We start from the raw sequence: 22,551 nt of genomic DNA, 5'->3' as shown, positions 1-22,551 counted from the left end.
AAAAGTCTCTCACGTCTCCCTTGTTGGTGAGTGCGCAGTATCCTCTTCACAGGCTCCTGTCGGTGTCCCTCCAAGTCGCCCGGCTTCCTGCCTCCTGTCACACTCTCTCCCAACTGCCATTTCAGCACGCCCCCTGCTCCTTTTAAGCTTGCCCCGCCCCCTGTTTCCCTGACAACTTCAGTCAAGTCTCTCCCTTTACTGTCCTCCCAGTATTGTTCCCTCAGGAACCCTGATGGCGGTTCCCTGGGTACCTGTCCGGTCACTGTCTGGGAGTCCTCCTCCCCATACTCCCCCACCCTGTAAGCTCGCCAGTCCTCGGGCGAGGGCGTTAGTCTTTTGAGATCGGTCTGTAGGGGTTTCAATGTTCGTTGCCATATGAATTGATCTTGCTCATATCGTTCAGGGGGTTTGCCGGCTGTTGATTGCTCGGAGCATCTAAGTTCAACTGGGGTAGAGTCGTCTGGGGTGGTGGCTATCAGTGGGCTGATCCATTACTGAGTGGAGGGCCTCTGTGTCCTGGGAGACAATCTTCATCGTCGTCCGGGTCCCAACATACGGAAGACGGTTCGGATGTCGATGGGGTAGGCTCCGGTTGCTTCGGGTTGGAGGAAGTACATGGGCGTAACATATTACGATGCACAATACGAGTGGGCAGTGTTTCATCCTCCTCAGGTCGTATTTCATACACCGGTCCGTCTGGATGGATACGGCGTAAGACCCGATAAGGACTTTCTTCCCAACGCGGCTCCAGTTTGTTCTGGGGGCGTTGATCTAATACAAGCACCCGGTCACCGCTTTGGAGATGAGGAGGTGAGGTTGCATCCTTCCCTGGGTGCCCCCAGTCTTGGAGCTTGGTGTGTACAATTCAGTGAAGAGTTTTCAGCCGGTGGCGATGATTTCGGACCCAAGACGACACTCTAGTCCAGGGGTAAGGCTCTTCAGGGTCTAACTCCACCTCCGTGATCGCTTTACCTTCTTGTCCGAACAACAGGGAATAGGGGGTATAGCCAGTCACTCGATGTACCCTATTGTTATAGAACCAAACTAATTCAGAAACATATTCGGGTCAATGGGCCTTCTTGTCACTCTCCAGAGTGCACAACATCTGAATCAATGTCCGATTAAATCATTCACAAGCCCCATTCCCTTACGGGTGATACGGTGTGGTTCGGGATTTGTCAGTTCCATAAAGGTGATTTAGTTCTTCCATGACTTTCCCAAAAAACACGCTCCCTGAACAGAATGTATTCGTTGAGGGCAGCCGTATACTTGTATAAAGTTTCTGCAAATGGCGGAGGCAGCTGACTCTGCGGTCTGATCCCGAGTGGGGGTGACCACAGCCAACTTGGTGAAATGATCTACCATAACGAGACAGTGTTCGTATCCCTGAAATGCGGGCCCAATGGTCAGATAATCCACCGTCAGGAGCTCAAGGGGCACTGAGGTCACAATAGTCTGTGTTGCGGCTCGCTGAGCGGGTGGTTTAGCTAATTCACACAAGCGGCAGGTCCGGCAAATTTCGTCCACAACAGCCGGCAAGCGCAGATGGTAAGCTTTCTGTTGCAGCCATTGCAAAGTTTTTTTTTGTTCCGAAATGGGCCTTTTTCGTGAGCCTCCCGAGCCAGTACGTGAAGTTGAGCTCCAGGCGTATCCACCTGCCAAACCGTCATCGAGGTTGTTTGTGATGTTATTTTATGATGCAATAATCCCTTTCAGATAACCAACCTTTCCCATTGTCGCAGCATAAGCAACAGGTCTTGAGTCAAATTGTGCCGTTGAGAGTCAGTGGGTAATTGCCCAGCGGCGACCCACGTCCTGAGAAGGCCAACCTCTTTGTCTTCTTGTTGCTGTTGTATCTACTTATCCCAGGATTGTTCCAGTATGCCCCTTGGGGTCTCAGAGGAAGATATTTTTTTATTGTCAGTTGTGAGCATGGCAGCAGTGAGAGCAAATGGTATTTCCTCTCCTTCTAATTCTTTGTCTCGATCCTGTCCTGGAGTTGTATGTCGAATCCTGGAGAGGGCGTCTGCATGGCCATTCTCGGCCCCTCTTTTGTAGATAATCTTATAATTGTACTTCGCCATCCGGGCCACCCATCGCTGTTCCAGAGCCCCCAATTTGGCACTTTCCAAATGAGCCAGCGGGTTGTTGTCAGTTCCCAATACCACCTCGGAGCCGGCTAGGTACTCTGCGAATCTCTCCGTCAGAGCCTACACCACTGCAAGGAGCTCGAGCTTAAAGGAGCTGTAATTGTCAGGGTTACGCTCGGAGTCATGGAGTGAGTGACTTCCATATGCGATCACCCTCTCCCGGCCATCCTGAACCTGTGACAACACACTCCCATCAGTGTGCAAGATGAACGGTTGGGAGAAATCCGCATAAGCCAACACTGGGGCATCCGAGAGTGCAGCCTTGAGGTCTCGGAAGGCCTCCTCCTGAGGGTGTTGCCACTGGATTTTATGCCCATTGGCCCCAGCGGGAGCCCCCTTCAGCAGGTCGTGCAGGGCTCGAGCTTGACATGCAAAATTCTTTACGAAACGACGGTAATATCCGGCTATCCCCAGAAAAGCCCGCACATCTTTTACCGTCTCCGGGGTAGGCCATTCCTGGATAGCAGCAACCTTCTCCCGGGATGGCCTCACACCCTCTGCCGAAACGACATGACCCAGATACTCAATCTGAGAGCGGAATAGGTGGCATTTCTGAGGCTTCACCTTCAACCCGTACTTTTGCAACCGGCTGAGTACCTGTCCCAACCGCTTCAGGTGGTCCTCAAAGGTGGCGGCATAGACAATGATGTCGTCCAGGTAGATCAACGTGGCCTCAAAATTGAGATCTCCCAGACATCGCTCCATCAATCACTGAAAGGTCCTGGGGGCGTTGGCCAGCCCAAACGGCATCCGATTAAACTCAAACAGTCCCATGGGGCAATATGAATGCCGTCTTGGCTCTATCTTCTTCTGACATGGGCACCTGCCAGTACCCACTGGCCGAGTCCAGGGTCGAAAAATATGTTGCCTTCCCCAAGGCGGACAGGGGTTCTTCTATGTGGGGCAGTGGGTATGAGTCTTTAATAGTGCAAGCATTCAGTTTACGATAATCCACACAGAATCATAGTGTACCATCTTTCTTCCAGACCAAGACGATTGGGGCCGCCCAGGGACTTTGACTTTCCCGTATCACCCCTTTTTGCAACATTTGGGCCAGCAAAGTTTTCACCTCTTGATAGAGTTGTGGCGGAATCTGTCGATATCGTTCCCAGATAGGGGCCGCTCCTGCTGTGGGGATTTCATGAGTAATGGCGGTGGTACATCCAAAATCGTCCTCATGACTAGCAAATACTTCATGGTACTGTCCAAGCAATGATTTTATCTGTGAGAGTTGAGCTGCAGTTAATCCAGAAAGCTCGGCCCGCATCTGCTCCAAAATATTTTGGCCCTTCTCTTGTGCCGAGACTTTGTGGGCCTGCAAGATTCGTATTGTTACTTCCCAAGGATCCTCGGGATGTACTTGTAATTGAACCGCAGGAGCTGGCAGCACTTCTTCTAACGGCCTTACTAGTTTGGCCAGTACAGTCCGTGCTTTTAGAACGGTGTCTCGGTCTTCAAGGTTAACGCAGCGTACCAGGACGGTTCCTTTTTGCACTGTAGCCAGGGAATGGACCACCAGTATGCCAGGAGGTAAGCGCTCTGAGTGGCGCGGCTCCACCTGCACCTCCACGCCTTCCAAAGGTATCGGGGCTCGAATTGGCAGGGCCACCACTGTCTGTCCAGGAGGTAGCACAGGCAGGGGAGCCGCTGACGCGATGACCTTGCCCAGAGCCTCGCCCTCCCAGCAGTCCTGATGCACCTGCACACCTCGCACCAGCTGCTGGAATACCTGTCCCTGAGCTGTGCGAAAACCCCACTGCTTCAGGATCTTCTGTGTGGGATCCTTTAGTAGTAAGTGGCCGAACTCTCGTAAAATATTCATGCCTAGGGTGACGGAGTGCCGTTGATCATGTTTTCCTTGAGTTAGCACCACCCCTCTGCGACCAAGGGCTTTACAGCACAACGTCACCTGCACCCACACTACCCTGGCAACTGGGACCGGCAATTGGTTGGCGGCTATTAGCTTAATCATGGACCCCCACTGGGGTCTTGTTGCCTCCGGGAAGTTTTGTTGAAAGTACGTTGCAGGCATGGTGGTTACCTGTGACCCCGTGTCTACCAGACACCGGACGGCCCAGCCCTCCACTTCCGCCTAAACCACCGGACACTTTGCTACCAAATCTTCGGGACTTCCACCACCCCTAGTTGTGGTTTTCGGCTCCAAGCGGCGTCCCCCCAGCCCGGAGCCCTCTAGTTTAATGGCCGCTGGGGTGGGTATCTCCCACGCCGCGGACACTCTCAGGCAAAGTGGCCTGGTTCTCCACACTCAAAACACCGGGCCTGTGTAGGCTGACCACCCCGCGGGGAGCGTGATCCCCAGGAGCCGGGGTTAAAGCTTGGTCGTCCAGTCCCAGTCTCGGTTCTTCTCTTTACTTCGGCCAACTCGCCCTTAATATTTTTCAGCTCCTGCTTCATCTCCTCCACCCACTGAGGCTCCTCGACTACATTTGCAGAGGCCTCCACACCTCGGACTTTCCCCACGGTGACCGCCATCCCCTGCTCTCGAGCACATGCCTGACTTCCCACCTCTGAAAAGTCTATTCGGGGATTCATTCTGATCTGCTCCCGCAGTGCCTGTTTGACTAATGGATCTTGCAAACCAGTCACCAGTAGGTCACGTAGGGTTATGTCAACAGGTCCTACCCCTACCCCGTCCTTTCTTTCTATAGCCGTATGCAATTCCTGGAGGACATTTATATACTCTGTGATCGTCTCCCCCTCTACCTGCATCTGACTAAACAAACGGGTTCTTAACTCTCCCACATTAGTGGGGTCCCCATGGGTCTGTTCTACTATCCGCAACACTTTTTAAAAAGTGTTGCGGTGCCACGGAGGTTTCAACATCACTGACCTCCGCACCTCCCCGTCCAGTGCCATGATTGCCACCTCGGCTTCCAGATCAGGAGTAATTGGGTGCATCCGAAAGAGCCCCCGCATCCGCTCTGTCGAGCTCCATAACATAGTATTGGAGCCGGAAAATCTAGGCAGGTTGTTCAGCATGGCTCCCAATGAAATGCTGGAGCGGGGACCCTCATTATTTATAGAGTTGACAGCTCCGCCCTGATCGGGGGCACCACTGTCTGTGCTCGGAGACTGCATCCTGCCGACTACGCCAAGTGTAGTGACCAGCAGATTCTCAGGATGCAGTGACGAGACACAAGACAGGGATATAACTTGTATAATCAACTTTTATAAATTGGAGCCACTAGGGCTATGCTGAACAGGCAGACGGGGGGGGTAAACACAAATCTGTCCTCGCAGGGACTCAATAAAATAAACAATACTTTCTTAAGGAAACTGGGAGTACCCCGGCTAGTCTGGGTGTAGAAAGCCGGAACGTGGCCAAACTATGGTAATTATGGATATAGTCCACTTATCCTTCCTTGCGTCACTCGGGATCGCAGATGCGGCCGCTTGGAGATCGTTGGTGCGGCTGTCTTGACGCCTCGAAGAAACGATGGCCCTTGAAGAGACGATGCTGGTGGGGCGCAACAGGCCCTGAAGAAACGGTGCCGGTGGGGCGCAACAGGCCCTGAAGAAACAATGCCGGTGGGGCGCAACAGGCCCTGAAGAAACGATGCCGGTGGGGAGCAACAGGCCCTGAAGAAACAATGACGGTGGGGGCGACAGGCCCTGAAGAAACAATGATGGTGGGGCGCGGTAATGACGCAGTTCCCAACTGACCAGTGGCTGTTCTCTGATAAGAGTCCCTCCACAGCCGGGAAATGGGCCTCTAATGTCGCCTAGGACGAGGTGGTGTCCCCTGAGGCCGGTGATGACAGGGTCGCCGCGGTGGGAGAAGGCCGGGGGGCAGTGTCCAGGCCTCTGTGGCCGCTTTACGTGTCATCACAGCCGCGACCTGAGGTAAGGGATCTGTCTCACCAAGGCGGGGGACGGCGGGCGTGGCTGTCTGCGAACTGGGGCAGGAAGCGGCCTCCGGTAAAAGTCTCTCACGTCTCCCTTGTTGGTGAGTGCGCAGTATCCTCTTCACAGGCTCCTGTCGGTGTCCCTCCAAGTCGCCCGGCTTCCTGCCTCCTGTCACACTCTCTCCCAACTGCCATTTCAGCGCGCCCCCTGCTCCTTTTAAGCTTGCCCCGCCCCCTGTTTCCCTGACAACTTCAGTCAAGTCTCTCCCTCCCAGTATTGTTCCCTCAGGAACCCTGATGGCGGTCTCCTGGGTACCTGTCTGGTCACTGTCTGGGAGTCCTCCCCACACAGGCACCCCAAAAAATTGTACTTCCTGGACGGTGAAAATGCATTTTTCAAGTTTGGCGTCTCTTAAAATTTGCAGCACCTGTTTAACATGCCCCTGATGTGTCTCAAAATCAGGAGAAAATATCATCCAGGTAGACCACCACAAACCTGCCCACTAAATGATGGAAAATATCTTTAATGAAATGTTGGAAAACCACAGGTACATTTGTCAGACCAAAAGGCATGACCAGACTGTCGAAATGACCCACAGGGATATTGAACACTGTTTTCCATTCATCCCTTTCTCTGATTCTAACCAGGTTGTAGGCACCCTTAAATCTCACTTGGAGAACACCTTAGCTCCCACCACCTGGCTGAAAAGATCCAAAATAAGAGGAAGAAGTTATGGATCCCGGATGGTAATCTGATTTAATTTCCAGAAATCTAAACAGGGATGTAGACCCCATCTTTTTTCTTCACAAAGAACCCTGCCACCACGGCAAAATTTCCGCAAATAAATCCTTCATGGCTTTGTCTCTTAGGGCCAGAAAGATTATATAAGTAAAAAAATAAGTAAATTTCAGCTCACCCCTGAGATGTAATTCCAGGCACGTGTCGCAGTCGCGCGGGCCGGGGGTACTTGGTAGACAGGCAGGCAGTCTATTGGGGATATCACAATGACGATTGCCCAGCACCGTGGCCCTGATCAGACAACTGAAAGGGGATGGTAGATGCAGGTTGAATCCAGGGCTTCTGATCACTAGGTCGAGGGTTCAGCCAGTCTGAAAGCAGCTGAAGTCCACTCCACTAAGTGGGTATAATGAGCCTTCCTTTATTTGCTCGTCCTTCTGAAGATTCAACAGCTTATGAGCTGATCTGTAATCCTTGCTTGTGTTCTCTATGGCAGCTACAGCCAGCCTACATTGCAAATTCTTTGCAAGCTGTTCTCTTGTTCCAGCTCTGAACTCTCTATAATGTGTTGCTTCTGGATCTGCAAAGGGGTGACCCAAGGACCTGCAGTCCCTCTGTCTCCAGATTCTGCTTCCAGGATCTGCAATCACAGGTCACCCAGGAGTCTGGTCTCCTGTCCTCTTTTTAATCCAAGGGTGAGCCATCCATCGCCCTGACCCTGGGAAACTCCATGTGCTCCCTTCCTCCCTTCCATTCCTTCACACTACACTATCCTCCCTACTTACACCTCCCCCCCAGCCAGAAGAGGCAGTCACTATACAAACTAGAGGCTTTTGCTCCCCCTTCTTGTCAGGGATGGGTTTGTGAGTGGATGCGTGGTTTACTTAGTGTAGGGAGCTCCATTTACTTCTAGACATGATACCACTACCGGTTAGGGAGGTGATATTGTGGCGGCCAGACCGCAGGGGTGCCATATTCCATCCTAGTGAATCACAGTAAATCCTGGACTGTAAAGACATACAAGTTATTAACAATTAACACATGTTCATAATAACAAACATTACATAAGAAAAAAATATAAAAACATTATACAAACGTTCGAACAGTGCATTGGTGGATCACCGCCCCAAACCAACTTTCAATTTGAGGTATCGTCCCTGGGTTTGGCTAAAGGGCACACAGACCATTCTCTTCAGCCACACCTGCGGTTTTTGAAGTCTCCTGGAAGTACAAACTTTGATTCAACTCCAGTCAGGCTTATAAGTTCTTACAGTAAGAAATGTGAAGAAACAAGCAAAATTTTCAAACCCTTTTTTCTACTGTTATATACCACAAAAATGTGACAGAAAGCATATAATACTGTATGGATGAGTAATCTAATCCAGAAATATTTTTCTACGCTTTTTGGACGTTTTACATACCACTGTAATGCAGCAATGACTGTGTTAGGCTGTGTGCACACGCTGCGGATTTTGCTGCGGTTCCGCAGCGGTTTTGGCCGCTGCGGACCCACAGCAGTTTTTGCTGCGGTGTACAGTACAATGATTCCCTATGGGAATCAAAAACCGCAGTGCAGATGGTGCGGAATTTTCCGCGCGGATTATCTGCGGTTTTCAATGCGCAGAAAGAATTGACATGTCAATTCTTTCTGCGGATTCCCCTGCGGTTTGCCATCTCCTCCGCAGGGCAAAACCGCAGAGCAATCCGCAGGTAAAACCGCAGGTCTTTTGACCTGCGGTTTCACCTGCGGATTTTACAAAATCCGCGCGGATGAATCCGCACCTAATCCGCAGCGTGTGCACACAGCCTTAAATTGTATGGATGAGTCATTGAGTCCATAACAACATTTTGAACGAAAATATTTCAAAAGTGTAGTTGATGTTATTAGGGTTGACAGATTGTACTAAATAAAAAATAAAGTGCAATTACAACCCGGGGTCCACCGTGCAGAGATGTATATCTGCTGCTATTGTGAACAATGACAGAACAGCAAGTGTTCACCTTACACAGACTGCGTTAACTCCACACAGTAAGAACAGAACGCAGAGTACCTGGCTCTGTTAACTTCACAGAGAGGTAATGCACAAGGTTGAGCTTGCTCTGTAACTGAACTGTGGTAACAGCACACATGAATTAAACAGATGCTAAGTCAAGAGAAATAACTCATATGACGCTAGGTACAATACCCTGCTGACTACTTCACTGAGAAGTATAGCACATGGGTTGATCTTGCTCTGTAACTGAACTGTGCTAATCGCACACGAGCGAAACAGATGATAAGCCAAGCAGAAAAATTTATAAGATCCTAGATACAATACCCTGTTGACTTCACAGAGAAATATAGCACATGGGTACGTAACCGCATAAGTGTGCAACTTGCGTGCCAACACGTACAGTCCCAGAGAGAAGAAAGATGCACAAAAAATGCAGAGTGGTAGACTATCCTCTCACACACCGAACCTGAATGATACTGGCGCACCCGTGCGCGCCACTGAGAGTCTTTTATGTGCTAGGCTCCGTGACAAACACTCACACCCAGCCGGACATGACATTGCCTGCGGGACAATCCGGAGCTGCCACATCACCAGAACAGATAACGTCCAACCACCATTGAGAGTTCGCCACATCACGGACATGCGCAGTAAGGTGATCTCTGGACTTAGACTCCAAAGCTCAAGGCTGCACCTGAATATCACTAGTTACCACAGGCTTTGATGGAGAGCCAGCGGTAAGTAAATGTATATCATGAGCTCGAGCAAGACGCTGGGACTCATGTCCACCCAGAGCAGGAGTCCCAGCGGCTGGACCTGAATGGGAGACCACAGCACCAGATAATGCTTGGGATCTATCCGGCGCAGTGTGAGAATCTCGGCGTCTATCAGATGTACTTAAAATGTCATAAAGGCTTTGAAAGTGCAAAGCCTGACAAAAAATATGATGAAGGTCCACTGAAAGGCAACAACTGGCGGGCCTCATTAAAATATTGAATATAACAAACACTTTATGCACTACTGTCATCTGGAGGTAAGTTGGGGCAATGGCTTCATGTCCCTCTATTGTCCTAGTTTTGGCTACACCATACGTAAAAAGATGAATGACACTCACCAATCAGGGTGACCCGTAGAAGCGCATCTGTGCGCGAAATGGCCGTTGTCATTCCTGCACCCCTGTTCACAATCTTCCGTTGAAGATTCTTCAATAAAGTTTTTCATCCTGACTGGTGAGTGCAATTCATCTTTCTACGTATGATGATTCTGCAATTGTTACTTTCTTTGGGTGAGCACCTGAAGTATTTCCAGGTGTGGAGTCTGACTGTTGCCTTAGCACAAGGAGGTTGTGCCGTCATTAAAAGTGTCTTGGCGGTGCAGATTACTTTGCACTGGTGGTGTTTTGTATGATTATAGTTTTGGTTACTCTCCTCCATCCTCCTCTGGGCCTTCGTCTTATGTTGAGATGTTTGTGAATTCCCCTCCCATGAATTCCTCTGCTGACATCTCTGTCTTATCTCTGGTTTAGGACTGAACATTGGACTCATCCAAGAAAACTCTATTTCCTGGACAGATAAGAATGAGGATCTTCTCAGGTTGAGGTCTACAAACATCAGTCTCCGGTGGTAGGTAGGCAGCAGAAGGATAAGAACAATTCCCGGCACAGAATCAAGACATTACAAGGCCACAACCAGGGAGGACGGTGCAGAAAACCTGAGGCAGATCATCCTCCATGACTGAACTGTGAGGGATCAGAACAACCCAAGAATAATAGAGAAGGTAGGTAAATCCCGGAATAACCATCTCATGCTCAAATAATGTTAAGTTGTAATACCAGTGATGCACTACTCTGCCATAGGCCTCACATCATGTGGTGTGCAAATGTTAACACCTCGGTATGGCAGGAACAAAAGTAAAAGAAAATGTAGCTCGTGACGCCGGGGTGCACTGTATTCACTGCTGTCTCCTGATGATACCAGGCTGAACTGTATTCACTGCTATCTCCTGATGACGCCGGGGTGCACTGTACTCACTGCTGTCTCTTGGTGACGCCGGGGTGAACTGTATTCACTGCTGTCTCCTGGTGATGCCGGGGTGCACTGTACTCACTGCTGTCTCTTGGTGACGCCGGGGTGCACGGTAGTCCTTCCTGTCTCCTGGTGACGCCTGGGTGCACTGTATTCACTGCCATCTCCTGGTGACGCTGGGGTGCCCTGTATTCACTGCTGTCTCCCGGTGATGCCGGGTTGCATTGTATTCACTTTTGTCTCCTGGTGACGCCGGGGTGCACTGTATTCACTGCTGTCTCCTCGTGACGCCGGGGTGACCTGTATTAACTGCTGTCTCCTGTTGACACCGGGGTGACCTGTATTCACTTCTGTCTCCTGGTGACGCCGAGGTGCACTGTATTCACTACTGTCTCTTGGTGATGCCGGGGTGCACTGTATTCACTTCTGTTTCCTGGTGATGCCGGGGTGCACTGTAGTCACTTCTGTCTCCTGGTGACACTGGGGTGCACTATATTCACTTGTCTCCTGGTGACGGCTGGGTGCACTGTATTCACTTCTGTTTCCTGCTGACGCCAGGGTGCACTGTATTCACTTGTTTCCTGGTGACACCAGGGTGAACTGTATTCACTGCTGTCTCCTGGAGAGGCCGGGGTGCACTGTAGTCACTTTCGTCTCCTGGTGACGCCGAGGTGCACTGTATTCACTGCTGTCTCCTGGTGATGCTGGGGTGCACTGCTGTCACTGCTGTCTCCTGGTGACATCAGGGTGCACTGTAGTCATTGCTGTCTCCTGGTGATGCTGGGTTGCACTGTAGTCACTGCTGTCTCCTGGTGATGCCGGGGTGCACTGTAGTCACTGCTGTCTCCTGGTGATGCTGGGGTACACTGTAGTCACTGCTGTCTCCTGGTGATGCCAGGGTGCACTGTAGTCACTGCTGTCTCCTGGTGATGCTGGGGTGCACTGTTGTCACTGCTGTCTCCTGGTGATGCCGGGGTGCACTGTAGTCACTGCTGTCTCCTGGTGATGCTGGGGTGCACTGTATTCACTGCTGTCTCCTGGTGATGCCAGGGTGCACTGTAGTCAATGCTGTCTCCTGGTGATGCCAGGGTGTCCTGTATTCTCTTCTGTCTCCTGGTGATGCCAGGGTGCACTGTAGTCACTGCTGTCTCCTGGTGATGCCAGGGTGCACTGTAGTCACTGCTGTCTCCTGGTGATGCCGGGGTGCACTGTAGTCACTGCTGTGTCCTGGTGATGCCAGGGTGCACTGTAGTCACTGCTATCTCCTGGTGACACCGGGGTGCACTGTAGTCACTGCTGTCTCCTGGTGATGCCGGGGTGTCCTGTATTCTCTTCTGTCTCCTGGTGATGCCAGGGTGTCCTGTATTCTCTTCTGTTTCCTGGTGATGCTGGGGTGCACTGTTGTCACTGCTGTCTCCTGGTGATGCTGGGGTGCACTGTAGTCACTGCTGTCTCCTGGTGATGCCAGGGTGCACTGTAGTCAATGCTGTCTCCTAGTGACGCCAGGGTGTCCTGTATTCTCTTCTGTTTCCTGGTGATGCTGGGGTGCACTGTTGTCACTGCTTTCTCCTGGTGATGCTGGGGTGCACTGTAGTCACTGCTGTCTGCTGGTGATGCCAGGGTGCACTGTAGTCACTGCTGTCTCCTGGTGATGCCAAGGTGCACTGTAGTCACTGCTGTCTCCTGGTGATGCTGGGGTGCACTGTTGTCACTGCTGTCTCCTGGTGATGCCGGGGTGCACTGTAGTCGCTGCTGTCTCCTGGTGATGCCAGGGTGCACTGTAGTCAGTGCTGTCTCCTGGTGATGCCAGGGTGCACTGTAGTCACTGCTGTCACCTGGTGATGCCGGGGTGCACTGTAGTCACTGCTGTCTCCTGGTGATGCCAGGGTGCACTGTAGTCACTGCTGTCTTCTGGTGATGCTGGGGTGCACTGTAGTCACTGCTGTCTCCTGGTGACGCCGGGGTGTCCTGTATTCTCTTCTGTCTCCTGGTGACACCGGGGTGTCCTGTAGTCACTGCTGTCTCCTAGTGATGCCAGGGTGCACTGTAGTCACAGCTGTCTCCTAGTGACGTCGGGGTGCACTGTAGTCACTTCTGTCTCCTGGTGATGCCAGGGTGCACGGAAGTCACTGCTGTCTCCTGGTGATGCCAGGGTGAACTGTAGTCACTGCTGTCTCATGGTGATGCCCGGGTGCACTGTAGTCACTGCTCTCTCCTGGTGATGCCGGGGTGCACTGTAGTCACTGCTGTCTCCTGGTGACACCGGGGTGCACTGTAGTCACTGCTGTCTCCTGGTGATGCCGGGATGTCCAGTATTCTCTTCTGTCTCCTGGTGATGCCGGGGTGCACTGTAGTCACTGCTGTCACGTGGTGATGCCAGGGTGCACTGTAGTCACTGCTGTCTCCTGGTGATGCCGGGGTGTCCTGTATTCTCTTGTCTCCTGGTGACGCTGGGATGTACTGTATTCTCTTCTGTCTCCTGGTGATGCCGGGGTGCACTGTAGTCACTGCTGTCTCCTGGTGATACCAGGGTGCACTGTAGTCACTGCTGTCTCCTGGTGATGCCGGGGTGTCCTGTATTCTCTTGTCTCCTGGTGACGCCAGGATGTCCTGTATTCTCTTCTGTCTCCTGGTGATGCCGGGGTGTCCTGTAGTCACTTCTGTCTCCTGGTGAAGCTGGGGTGCACTACAGTCACTTGTTTACTGGTAGTGTGATGATATGTAATGTAACAATTGTCCAGAGACACAGAAAGCCCAATAGGCTATTGTTGAGCTTTATGTTATGAGTGAGTCACCATAGGAGGCAAAAACAGAAATACTAGCTAAGTCCAGAAAACCAGAGAAGTTGGCAGCTATCGGATTGCAGACCCCTGAACCTAACAACAACAACTAGCAGTAGCCGTGAGGGGTTCCTACGGTGCCCTAGACCCCTCGATCACACCCGGAGAACTACATAGCCTAAAGACAGAAAGGGAAATCTAAACTGCCCCAGAGCAGACCCCAAAGCAATAGGCAGCCCCCAACATATAATTACGGTGAAGCAAGATGAAAAAACACTCACACAGATAGAAAGATAGGCTGAGCAAATGATGAGGCCCAAGCTAACTAAATAGGACAGAATAGAAAAGCTGCTGTCTGCAATCCACCAAAACCCTCTCAAAAACAAGAGCCAACAGACTGATAGGGAAAAAAAAGCCCTGAAGACGCTAGGCATCAAAAAGACTATATCAGTACTCAGGTATTATCTGAAGACAGAGCAAAAAGGAATTCAGCTCACCCAGCAGGGAAAGGCAGAAATCCAGAAAAACAAGGCAAAACAAAACCAAAACACAAATGCAAAAAGTAGAGCAGAAAACTTAGCTTTTGAGGAGCAGGAATCCGACTGGTCTCCAAGAATCCCTCAGAGTAATCACCCACAAGGAAGAAGGGCGTCGGCTGCCTTATATCCAGTCAGCAATCCCAGTCACCCAGTCATCATCATTCTGCTCAGGTGCTTTGTAATCAGCCTCACTACCTTCCTTCACCAGAAGAGGGAGTTCATCAGACCTCAATGGTGAAGGGGAAAATGAACTCACAACAGTACCTCCCCCTTGAGGAGGGGTCACCGAACCCTCATCCACGCCACCAGGGAGATCAGGGTGAGCCTGATGAAAGGCACGCACCAATATTTTGGCTTGAATATCAGAGGCAGAGACCCAGGAATTATCCTCCTGACCATAACCCTTCCACTTAACCAAATACTGGAGTCTCCATCTAGCCAGACGGGAATCCAGTATCTTCTCTACCTCATATTCCATGTTACCTTCAACTAATACAGGGTCCGGAGGTGCCACCCCAGGAACAACTGGTTCAACAAACCTCTTCAACAAGGACTTATGAAACACATTATGAATTTTAAATGTGACAGGAAGAGCCAAACGAAAAGAGACCGGATTAATAATGTCCAAAATCTTGTAAGGTCCAATAAATCTAGGCTTAAACTTAGGAGAAGCCACCTTCATAGCGATATTTTTTGATGATAACCAAACCATATCACCAACCTTAAACTGGGGACCAATGGTCCTATGTCGGTTTGAAAACCGCTGGGCCTTTTCCTGGGAGAGAGATAACTTATCCACCACTTGGTCCCAGATCTGGTGCATTCTCTCCACCACAGTGTCAACACCTGGGCAGGCAGAAGGCTCCACCTGCCCTGAAGAAAATCGAGGATGAAACCCAAAGTTACAAAAAAAAGGTGACATCAAAGTGGCAGAACTAGCTCTATTATTTAAAGCAAATTCGGCCAAGGGCAAAAATGAAACCCAATCATCCTGATCGGCGGAAATAAACCATCTCAAATACGACACCAAGGTCTGGTTTGTTCTCTCCGTTTGCCCATTGGTCTGAGGGTGAAAAGCAGAGGAGAAGGACAACTGAATTCCCAGCTTGGAACAGAAAGTCTTCCAAAATCTAGACACAAATTGAACTCCTCTGTCAGATACAATGTTCTCAGGAATCCCATGCAAGCGAACCACCTGTTGCAAAAACGGGGGCACCAACTCAGAGGAAGATGGAAACTTAGGGAGTGGTACCAGATGAACCATCTTAGAGAACCTATCACAAATCACCCAAATAACAGTCATTCTCTGAGAGACAGGCATATCAGAGATGAAATCCATTGAAATATGGGTCCATGGCCTCCTGGGGACCGGCAAAGGCATCAACAACCCACTAGAGCGAGAACAAGGTTTAGACCGGGAGCAAGTCCCACAGGACTGCACAAAATTCCTGACATCACGAGACAAGGTGGGCCACCAAAAAGACCAACTCACCAGATCTCTAGTACCAAAAATACCTGGATGACCAGCTAATGCAGAGCAATGAACTTCAGACATCACTCTCTTCTTCCACTGGTCAGGAACATACAACTTTCCACTGGGACAACGCTCAGGTTTGTCCTCCTGGAACTCTTCCAGAGCACGTCTCAAATCGGGCGAGATGGCAGAAAGAACTACCCCTTCGCCTAAGATGGTAGCAGGCTTGGTCACCACAGGAGAATCAGCACAGAAGCTCCTAGAGAGGGCGTCTGCCTTGACATTCTTAGTGCCAGGAAGGAAAGAGACCACAAAATCAAAACGTGTAAAAAACAAGGCCCACCTAGCCTGTCTAGGGTTCAAGCGTTTGGCCAACTCCAGGTAAATCAAATTCTTGTGGTCAGTGAGGACCACGACTTGGTGTTTAGCTCCCTCCAACCAATGTCTCCACTCCTCAAATGCCCATTTCATGGCTAACAGTTCCCGATTCCCAACATCATAGTTACGTTGAGATGGAGAGAACTTTCGGGAAAAGAAAGCACAGGGATTCATTTTAGATGTTACAGGATCCTTTTGGGACAAAATAGCTCCTGCACCAATCTCAGAAGCGTCCACCTCTACCTGGAACGGGAGTGAGACATCAGGTTGCCGCAAAACAGGGGCATAAGTGAATCTTCGCTTCAGCACCTGAAAGGAAGAAACAGCCTCCGGAGACCAATTCAACACATCAGCAGCACCCTTTTTAGTCAGATCAGTCAATGGCTTGGCAATACTAGAAAATTTTGCTATAAATTTCCGATAAAAATTAGCAAAACCCCAAAACTTCTGGAGGGCCTTCAAAGAAGTGGGCTGAACCCAATCATAAATGGCCTGTACCTTGGCCGGGTCCATTTCAATAGTTGACGGAGACAAAATAAATCCCAAAAATGAAATCCTCTGTACCCCAAAAAGGCATTTCGATCCTTTGACATACAGGGAATTCTCCCTCAAGATCCGGAACACAGTCCAAACATGTTCCACATGAGAATCCCAATCCTTGGAGAAGATCAAAATATCATCCAGATAGATAATCAAAAATTTATCCACAAAGTCTCGGAAAATGTCGTTCATGAAGCACTGGAAGACAGAAGGGGCATTAGTGAGCCCAAAAGGCATCTCCAGGTACTCAAATTGTCCCTCCGGAGTATTAAACGCCGTCTTCAATTCATCCCCATGCTTAATGCGGATAAGATTATACGCCCCCCCTGAGGTCAAGCTTGGTAAACCAGCAAGCACCTTTAACACTGGAGAATAGATCCGAAATCAGGGGTAACGGATACTCATATTTAATAGTAATTTTGTAGAGGGCACGATAATCAATACAAGGCCTTAATGAACCATCCTTTTTGGCCACGAAAAAAAAAACGGCACCTAAGGGTGAAGAGGATGGTCTAATATGACCCTTCTCCAATGCCTCGTTAATATAGGATCGCATAGCCTCGTGCTCTGGTACAGATAAATTGAAGAGCCGACCCTTAGGAAATTTACACCCCGGGCTCAGTTCAATTGCACAGTCATAACTCCTATGAGGAGGCAAAGATGCAGACTCATTCTCACTAAATACATCATAAAAGTCCGCCAAATAGTCAGGAACAACATGCGACTTAGGAGAGGTGGAAAAAACTGGAGCCTCACTAAGGGCACACCGACAAACCCAACTCACCACAGACACAGATTTCCAATCCAAAACTGGATTATTAATTTGCAACCAGGGAAACCCCAGAACAATGGTATCATGCAAATTATGCAACACCAAAAATCTGCAATTTTCTTGATGGTCTGGGGCGACCCGCATTACCACCTGGGTCCAAAACTGAGGTTTATTTTTCGCCAAAGGAGTAGCATCAATCCCCCTCAAAGGGATAGGCGTCCGCAGAGGTGTCATCGGAAATCCACAACGTTTAGCAAAATCCAAGTCGATTAGATTCAGGGCTGCTCCCGAATCCACAAAAGCCTTGGCGGAAAATGTGGACAGGGAGCAGATCAGAGTAATTGCCAGAAGAAACTTAGGTTGAACACCACCCACAGAAAACGTGTGTGCAAAACGTTTCTCTCGTTTAGGACAGACAGAAATAATATGCGAGGCATCTCCACAAAAAAAACACAGCTTATTACGCCTTCTGAACTCCTGACGTTGCTCCCTGGACAAAACTCTGTCACATTGCATAGGTTCAGACACTTGTTCAACAGCTCATTCTTTTTGGGGAATCGCGGTGATTCCGCACACATAGGAATGCATTGATCGGCTTACTTTAAGCGGATCATGTGCGGATGGTACCCATGGTCTGGAGGATAAGAGATTCACGTCCTGCGTTCACGTAAACGCCGATCAACCTGAATGGCTAATGACATAGAATCGTCAAGACCAGAGGGAACAGGAAATCCCACCATAGTATCTTTTACGGCTTCTGACAAACCCTTCCGAAAGAGAGCTGCCAAGGCATTATCATTCCAGGTAGTAAGGACCGCCCACTTTCAGAATTTTTGACAGTACAATTCTGCAGAATCTCGACCCTGGCTCAATGCTAACAGGGTCTTTTCAGCCTGATCAATAGCATTAGGTTCGTCATACAACAACCCCAAGGCTTGAAAAAATGCGTTCACATTAGTCAGAATAGGATCATCTGGTTTCAAAGAAAATGCCCAACCCTGGGGATCGCCACGCAGCAAAGAGATGACAATTCTAACCTGCTGCGTGGAGCTCCCTGACGAGTTAGGCTTCAAGGCAAAAAATAATTTACAATTATTTTTGAAATTCAAAAATTTAGACCGATCCCCAAAAAAACACATCAGGTGTAGGGATCTTTGGTTCAGCAGCATGTGAATGAGCAAGGTAGGTGGAAATTCCCCGCACTTCCGCAGCGAGCTGCTCCACACGATCAGACAATTGCTTTATCTCCATTGAGAGAAAAAAAAATCCCCCTACAGCCTCAGAGATATAGAGGAAAAAATATACACACTTTTTTTTTTTTTTTACAATTCTTTCCTGCTATTGAGTACCCTAGGATCTGCGGGAAGGCGGGTGATTCTGTTATGAGTGAGTCACCGTAGGAGGCAAAAACAGAAATACTAGCTAAGTCCAGAAAACCAGAGAAGTTGGCAGCTATCGGATTGCAGATCCATGAACCTAACAACAACAACTAGCAGTAGCCGTGGGGGGTTCCTACGGTGCCCTAGACCCCTCGATCACTCCCGGAGAATTACATAGCCTAAAGACAGAAAGGGAAATCTAAACTGCCCCAGAGCAGACCCCAAAGCAATAGGCAGCCCCCAACATATAATGACGGTGAAGCAAGATGAAAAAACACTCACACAGATAGAAAGATAGGCTGAGCAAATGATGAGGCCCAAGCTAACTAAATAGGACAGAATAGAAAAGCTGCTGTCTGCAATCCGCCAAAACCCTCTCGAAAACAAGAGCCAACAGACTGATAGGGAAGAAAAGCCCTGAAGACGCTAGGCTTCAAAAAGACTATATCAGTACTCAGGTATTATCTGAAGACAGAGCAAAAAGGAATTCAGCTCACCCAGCAGGGAAAGGCAGAAATCCAGAAAAACAAGGCAAAACAAAACCAAAACACAAATGCAAAAAGTAGAGCAGAAAACTTAGCTTTTGAGGAGCAGGAATCCGACTGGTCTCCAAGAATCCCTCAGAGTAATCACCCGCAGGGCAGAAGGGCGTCGGCTGCCTTATATCCAGTCAGCAATCCCAGTCACCCAGTCATCATCATTCTGCTCAGGTGCTTTGTAATCAGCCTCACTACCTTCCTTCACCAGAAGAGGGAGTTCATCAGACCTCAATGGTGAAGGGGAAAATGAACTCACAACAGCTTTACTTGTTACAGAGGTAAATCCAGACAATGGTTCAGCAGGGATTCGGTTCCAATGCAGCAGCCTCAGTCATTCTCCAGTTTAGTAATGCAGATACATAAGTGGTGCAGAGGCCTGAGTGTGATCTTCTGGTTATATGCACAGTCTCTCCCACGACTGCCTGCAGCTCAGGCTGTGGTCTCTCATGTACCTGCAGAGACCGAGACACTATATGTGCACAGTCACACACAAGATGTCTCCTTCTCTTCATCTAAGCTCAGGCCCTGGTCATGTGGTCTAACCATGTGACCTATTGCCATATATGGAAAGCAGGGTTGAATTGTTAACTCCTTAGTGACCTCCTGGTAGCGGAACATAGTAAGTCCATCACTTGATGCATATTTAACCCCTTCTATGTCCTGGGTTCTATGGCATATCACCTGCAATGGAAATGTGAACACTGTGCAATCATAATGAGGCAGCTGCTAGCTCTGCTCCATCTTAAAGGTACACAACAAGGTTGGGGCATTACAAAGCTCCTGGACCCTAGTGCAAAACCCATAACCAGCTGCCCCCGGCCATGTGTCGGTCATATTCCTGGTGTATTCTTATGTTGTAGAGGGACCTTTGGGGCCCCTCATATACCAGGGCCCAGGTGTATGACTCTCGCACCTCCTCCTTTGGGTAGAGACACACTGTGGGAGAATCACATTGTAAAACTAGAAATGGCTGTCGGCCCTCCTGACCTGAGCTTGACATAGTAATCCATGATGTGCTCAGGTCAGGAGAGGATCCGGCCAGTCCGTGCAGTGCAATGCGATTATCGCACGAGTCAGGCTATGTGCCCACGCTAGCATTTTTAAACGCTCAGGAAACTGATCCCCTTCCCTGAAAACGCGCGTCTTTTTTCCGCTCGTTTCTTGCGCGTTTTTTGCAAAAAAGCCGCGCGTTTTCTGGGAACATTGGGGAAGGCTAAAAACGCTCAGCTATGCGGAAATTATTGAGCATGCTGCGTTTTTAGCCGCTAAGCGATTCCTGAGCGGTTAAAGACGCATGCATTGGCACAAAAAGCCAAAAACGCATGCAAATGAATTAGAAGCATCTTGTAAGCATTTCTGCAGCGTCTGAGCCGCCACAAACGCTGCGGAAACGCTTACAAAACCGCAACGTGGGCACACTGCCTTACACGGCCGTCTGACTCAGCCCTTTTCCTGATAATACTGTAGGTGGACTAATGAGAACAGAAGGCAGTAAAGTGAGCCTGATCTCTGCACCGATCTGCAGGCCATGCTGCGATTACTGATAAATGGATACACAGTGACGGCTCTCAGGATCTCATTTCCATAAAACCCAATGTTCTTTCTCCTGAATAGATCGATCTATCAGATCAAGATGGAGCAAGAGACTCTAAAGAAGTTTCAACAGATCAAAGACACCATGGGTGAGGTTTAGTCATTTTCATGATGTCTTCATATAACCTCTGTCAAGAAAACTCTGCAAGTCCTCATCTTGTCCCATCAAGTTCTCCCAGGAACATGACCTCCTGCCACCGTGTAGTTAATCATAGAGCAGTTATCTGGCCAAATCCCTGGTGATCAGTGGAGAAGAAGGGTTTAATGGAGGCCGTCCTGGCAGCTTAGGTCAGTGATAGGCGCTTATTGAATTACCATGGACACATCTGTCGTAATCTAGTAGAGTGATGCCATCACTAGTGGTGGATTGTAGTAACAGTATAATGGTGAAGTATATGACAGCGTGAGGCATCAGCGGGGCAATTACTAGACTCCCTATGGGCTATGGAGGTGAGGAGGCTGAGAACGAGGACCCTGGTCGCTTAGAGTAATGAAGAAGTTTACATCAAATTCCCAGGTGTAGGATGTTACTATCCCTGGTGGCAGAGTAATTAGTAGTTTTATAATAAATTCCCTGGTGGTCTCAGGAAGTGACGGAGATAACGATAACATCTCTGGTGGTCTGGGGCATTGTAAGAGCACTATAATTGACCATACTTACGGGGATTTCCACTACTATTTCCCCTTTCATAAGTCCTATGTCTTCTTAGCAATCACTTTTCTAATACACGTCGACTACCTGCTCTGTTTCTATGAGTTTCTCTGTGGGGTCACGTAACGCTTTCTTGTCATGTATCCTGTTTCCTCCGCTTCCTGCTCTGGCACATTTGATCTAGACATGGAAGTTGGACAATACGACAAGGGGAGGTGACACGTGGGCTGTCCATCAATGATGGACAGGGGTCTGAGCGCACATACTGTAGAGCTGGCGTGCCAAGGCTTTGACCAGATCCAGGCAGAGGATGACAGTGAAGTCAGTGACCTGAGCATCCACAATCAGACCCCCGTCCATCCTGAAAGGCTGACTACTTGTCACCTGCTCTTGTCCAACTCTCGTGTCCAGATCGAATGTCCTACGTGACAAGAAAGTGTTATGTGACCACACAGAGACGCTCATAGAAACAGTGCAGGGAATAGAAGTATATTAGAAAAGTGATTGTAGGAAGAGATAGACTGATGACAGGGGAAATAGGAGTGGAAACCCCATAATTATGGTGCAAATAAGTCTACATTCATATATGACTCTAACATATCTGTGGAATGGCCTCCGGCTATAATGGCGCCTGCTGCTGACAGTCTCTGCCCGGATTATAGACTCATTGATCCTGCACGCTATATACAGCTTTATATATTATATATTGTACATTATGTCATATAATGATCTATGTCATTTATCGAGATATTCTCCTCTGATTGACAGAAACTGGAACAAAATGGACGGTAAGAATGATAAATCCTTTCAGATATCTTTCCGTCCTTCCTTCTTTCTTTCCTTGCCTCCATTTTTTCTGTTGCACAGGGATCACATAAAGCACACAAGGTTGGGATCTTCACTGACGTCTTGGCAGAGAATAGTTTTGGATGGTTGCGTGCAGCACTGAGTACTCATTACTTCTCAAAAATAATAAAGAAGATCGAATTCATTGACACGTCTAATAATGACACAAAGAAGATATTAAAAACGATGTCTTCCTGCACCTTCTACATCTGCATGAACAACGGATATAATCGTGAGACATTTCCAGCCATAACACAGAGAATTGGGTTCTTGATTGGTAAGAGATCAG

The 22,551-nt window shown here is 49.1% G+C and overlaps 1 protein-coding gene across 1 annotated transcript in view; it reads left to right on the top strand.

Annotated features, from left to right (window-relative positions):
- Positions 1 to 9,412: 9,412 nt before the first annotated feature.
- LOC141073433 (uncharacterized) overlaps positions 9,413 to 22,551 on the top strand; it is a 50,629-nt gene continuing 37,490 nt past the window's right edge. The window contains exons 1-5 of the mRNA XM_073560631.1: positions 9,413 to 9,483; positions 10,272 to 10,522; positions 20,786 to 20,853; positions 22,185 to 22,204; positions 22,284 to 22,539. Coding sequence (XP_073416732.1) covers positions 20,805 to 20,853; positions 22,185 to 22,204; positions 22,284 to 22,539 — 325 coding nt within the window. The 5' untranslated portion in view covers positions 9,413 to 9,483; positions 10,272 to 10,522; positions 20,786 to 20,804. The remainder of the gene's footprint in view (positions 9,484 to 10,271; positions 10,523 to 20,785; positions 20,854 to 22,184; positions 22,205 to 22,283; positions 22,540 to 22,551) is intronic.

The sequence above is a fragment of the Dendrobates tinctorius genome, unplaced genomic scaffold (genome assembly GCF_039654945.1).
Source record: "Dendrobates tinctorius isolate UK_male_01 unplaced genomic scaffold, ASM3965494v1 ptg000301l, whole genome shotgun sequence".
Taxonomy (NCBI): Eukaryota; Metazoa; Chordata; class Amphibia; order Anura; family Dendrobatidae; genus Dendrobates; species Dendrobates tinctorius.
Note: the sequence above shows the minus strand (reverse complement) of the source record. Positions and strands in the feature narration are given on the sequence as shown.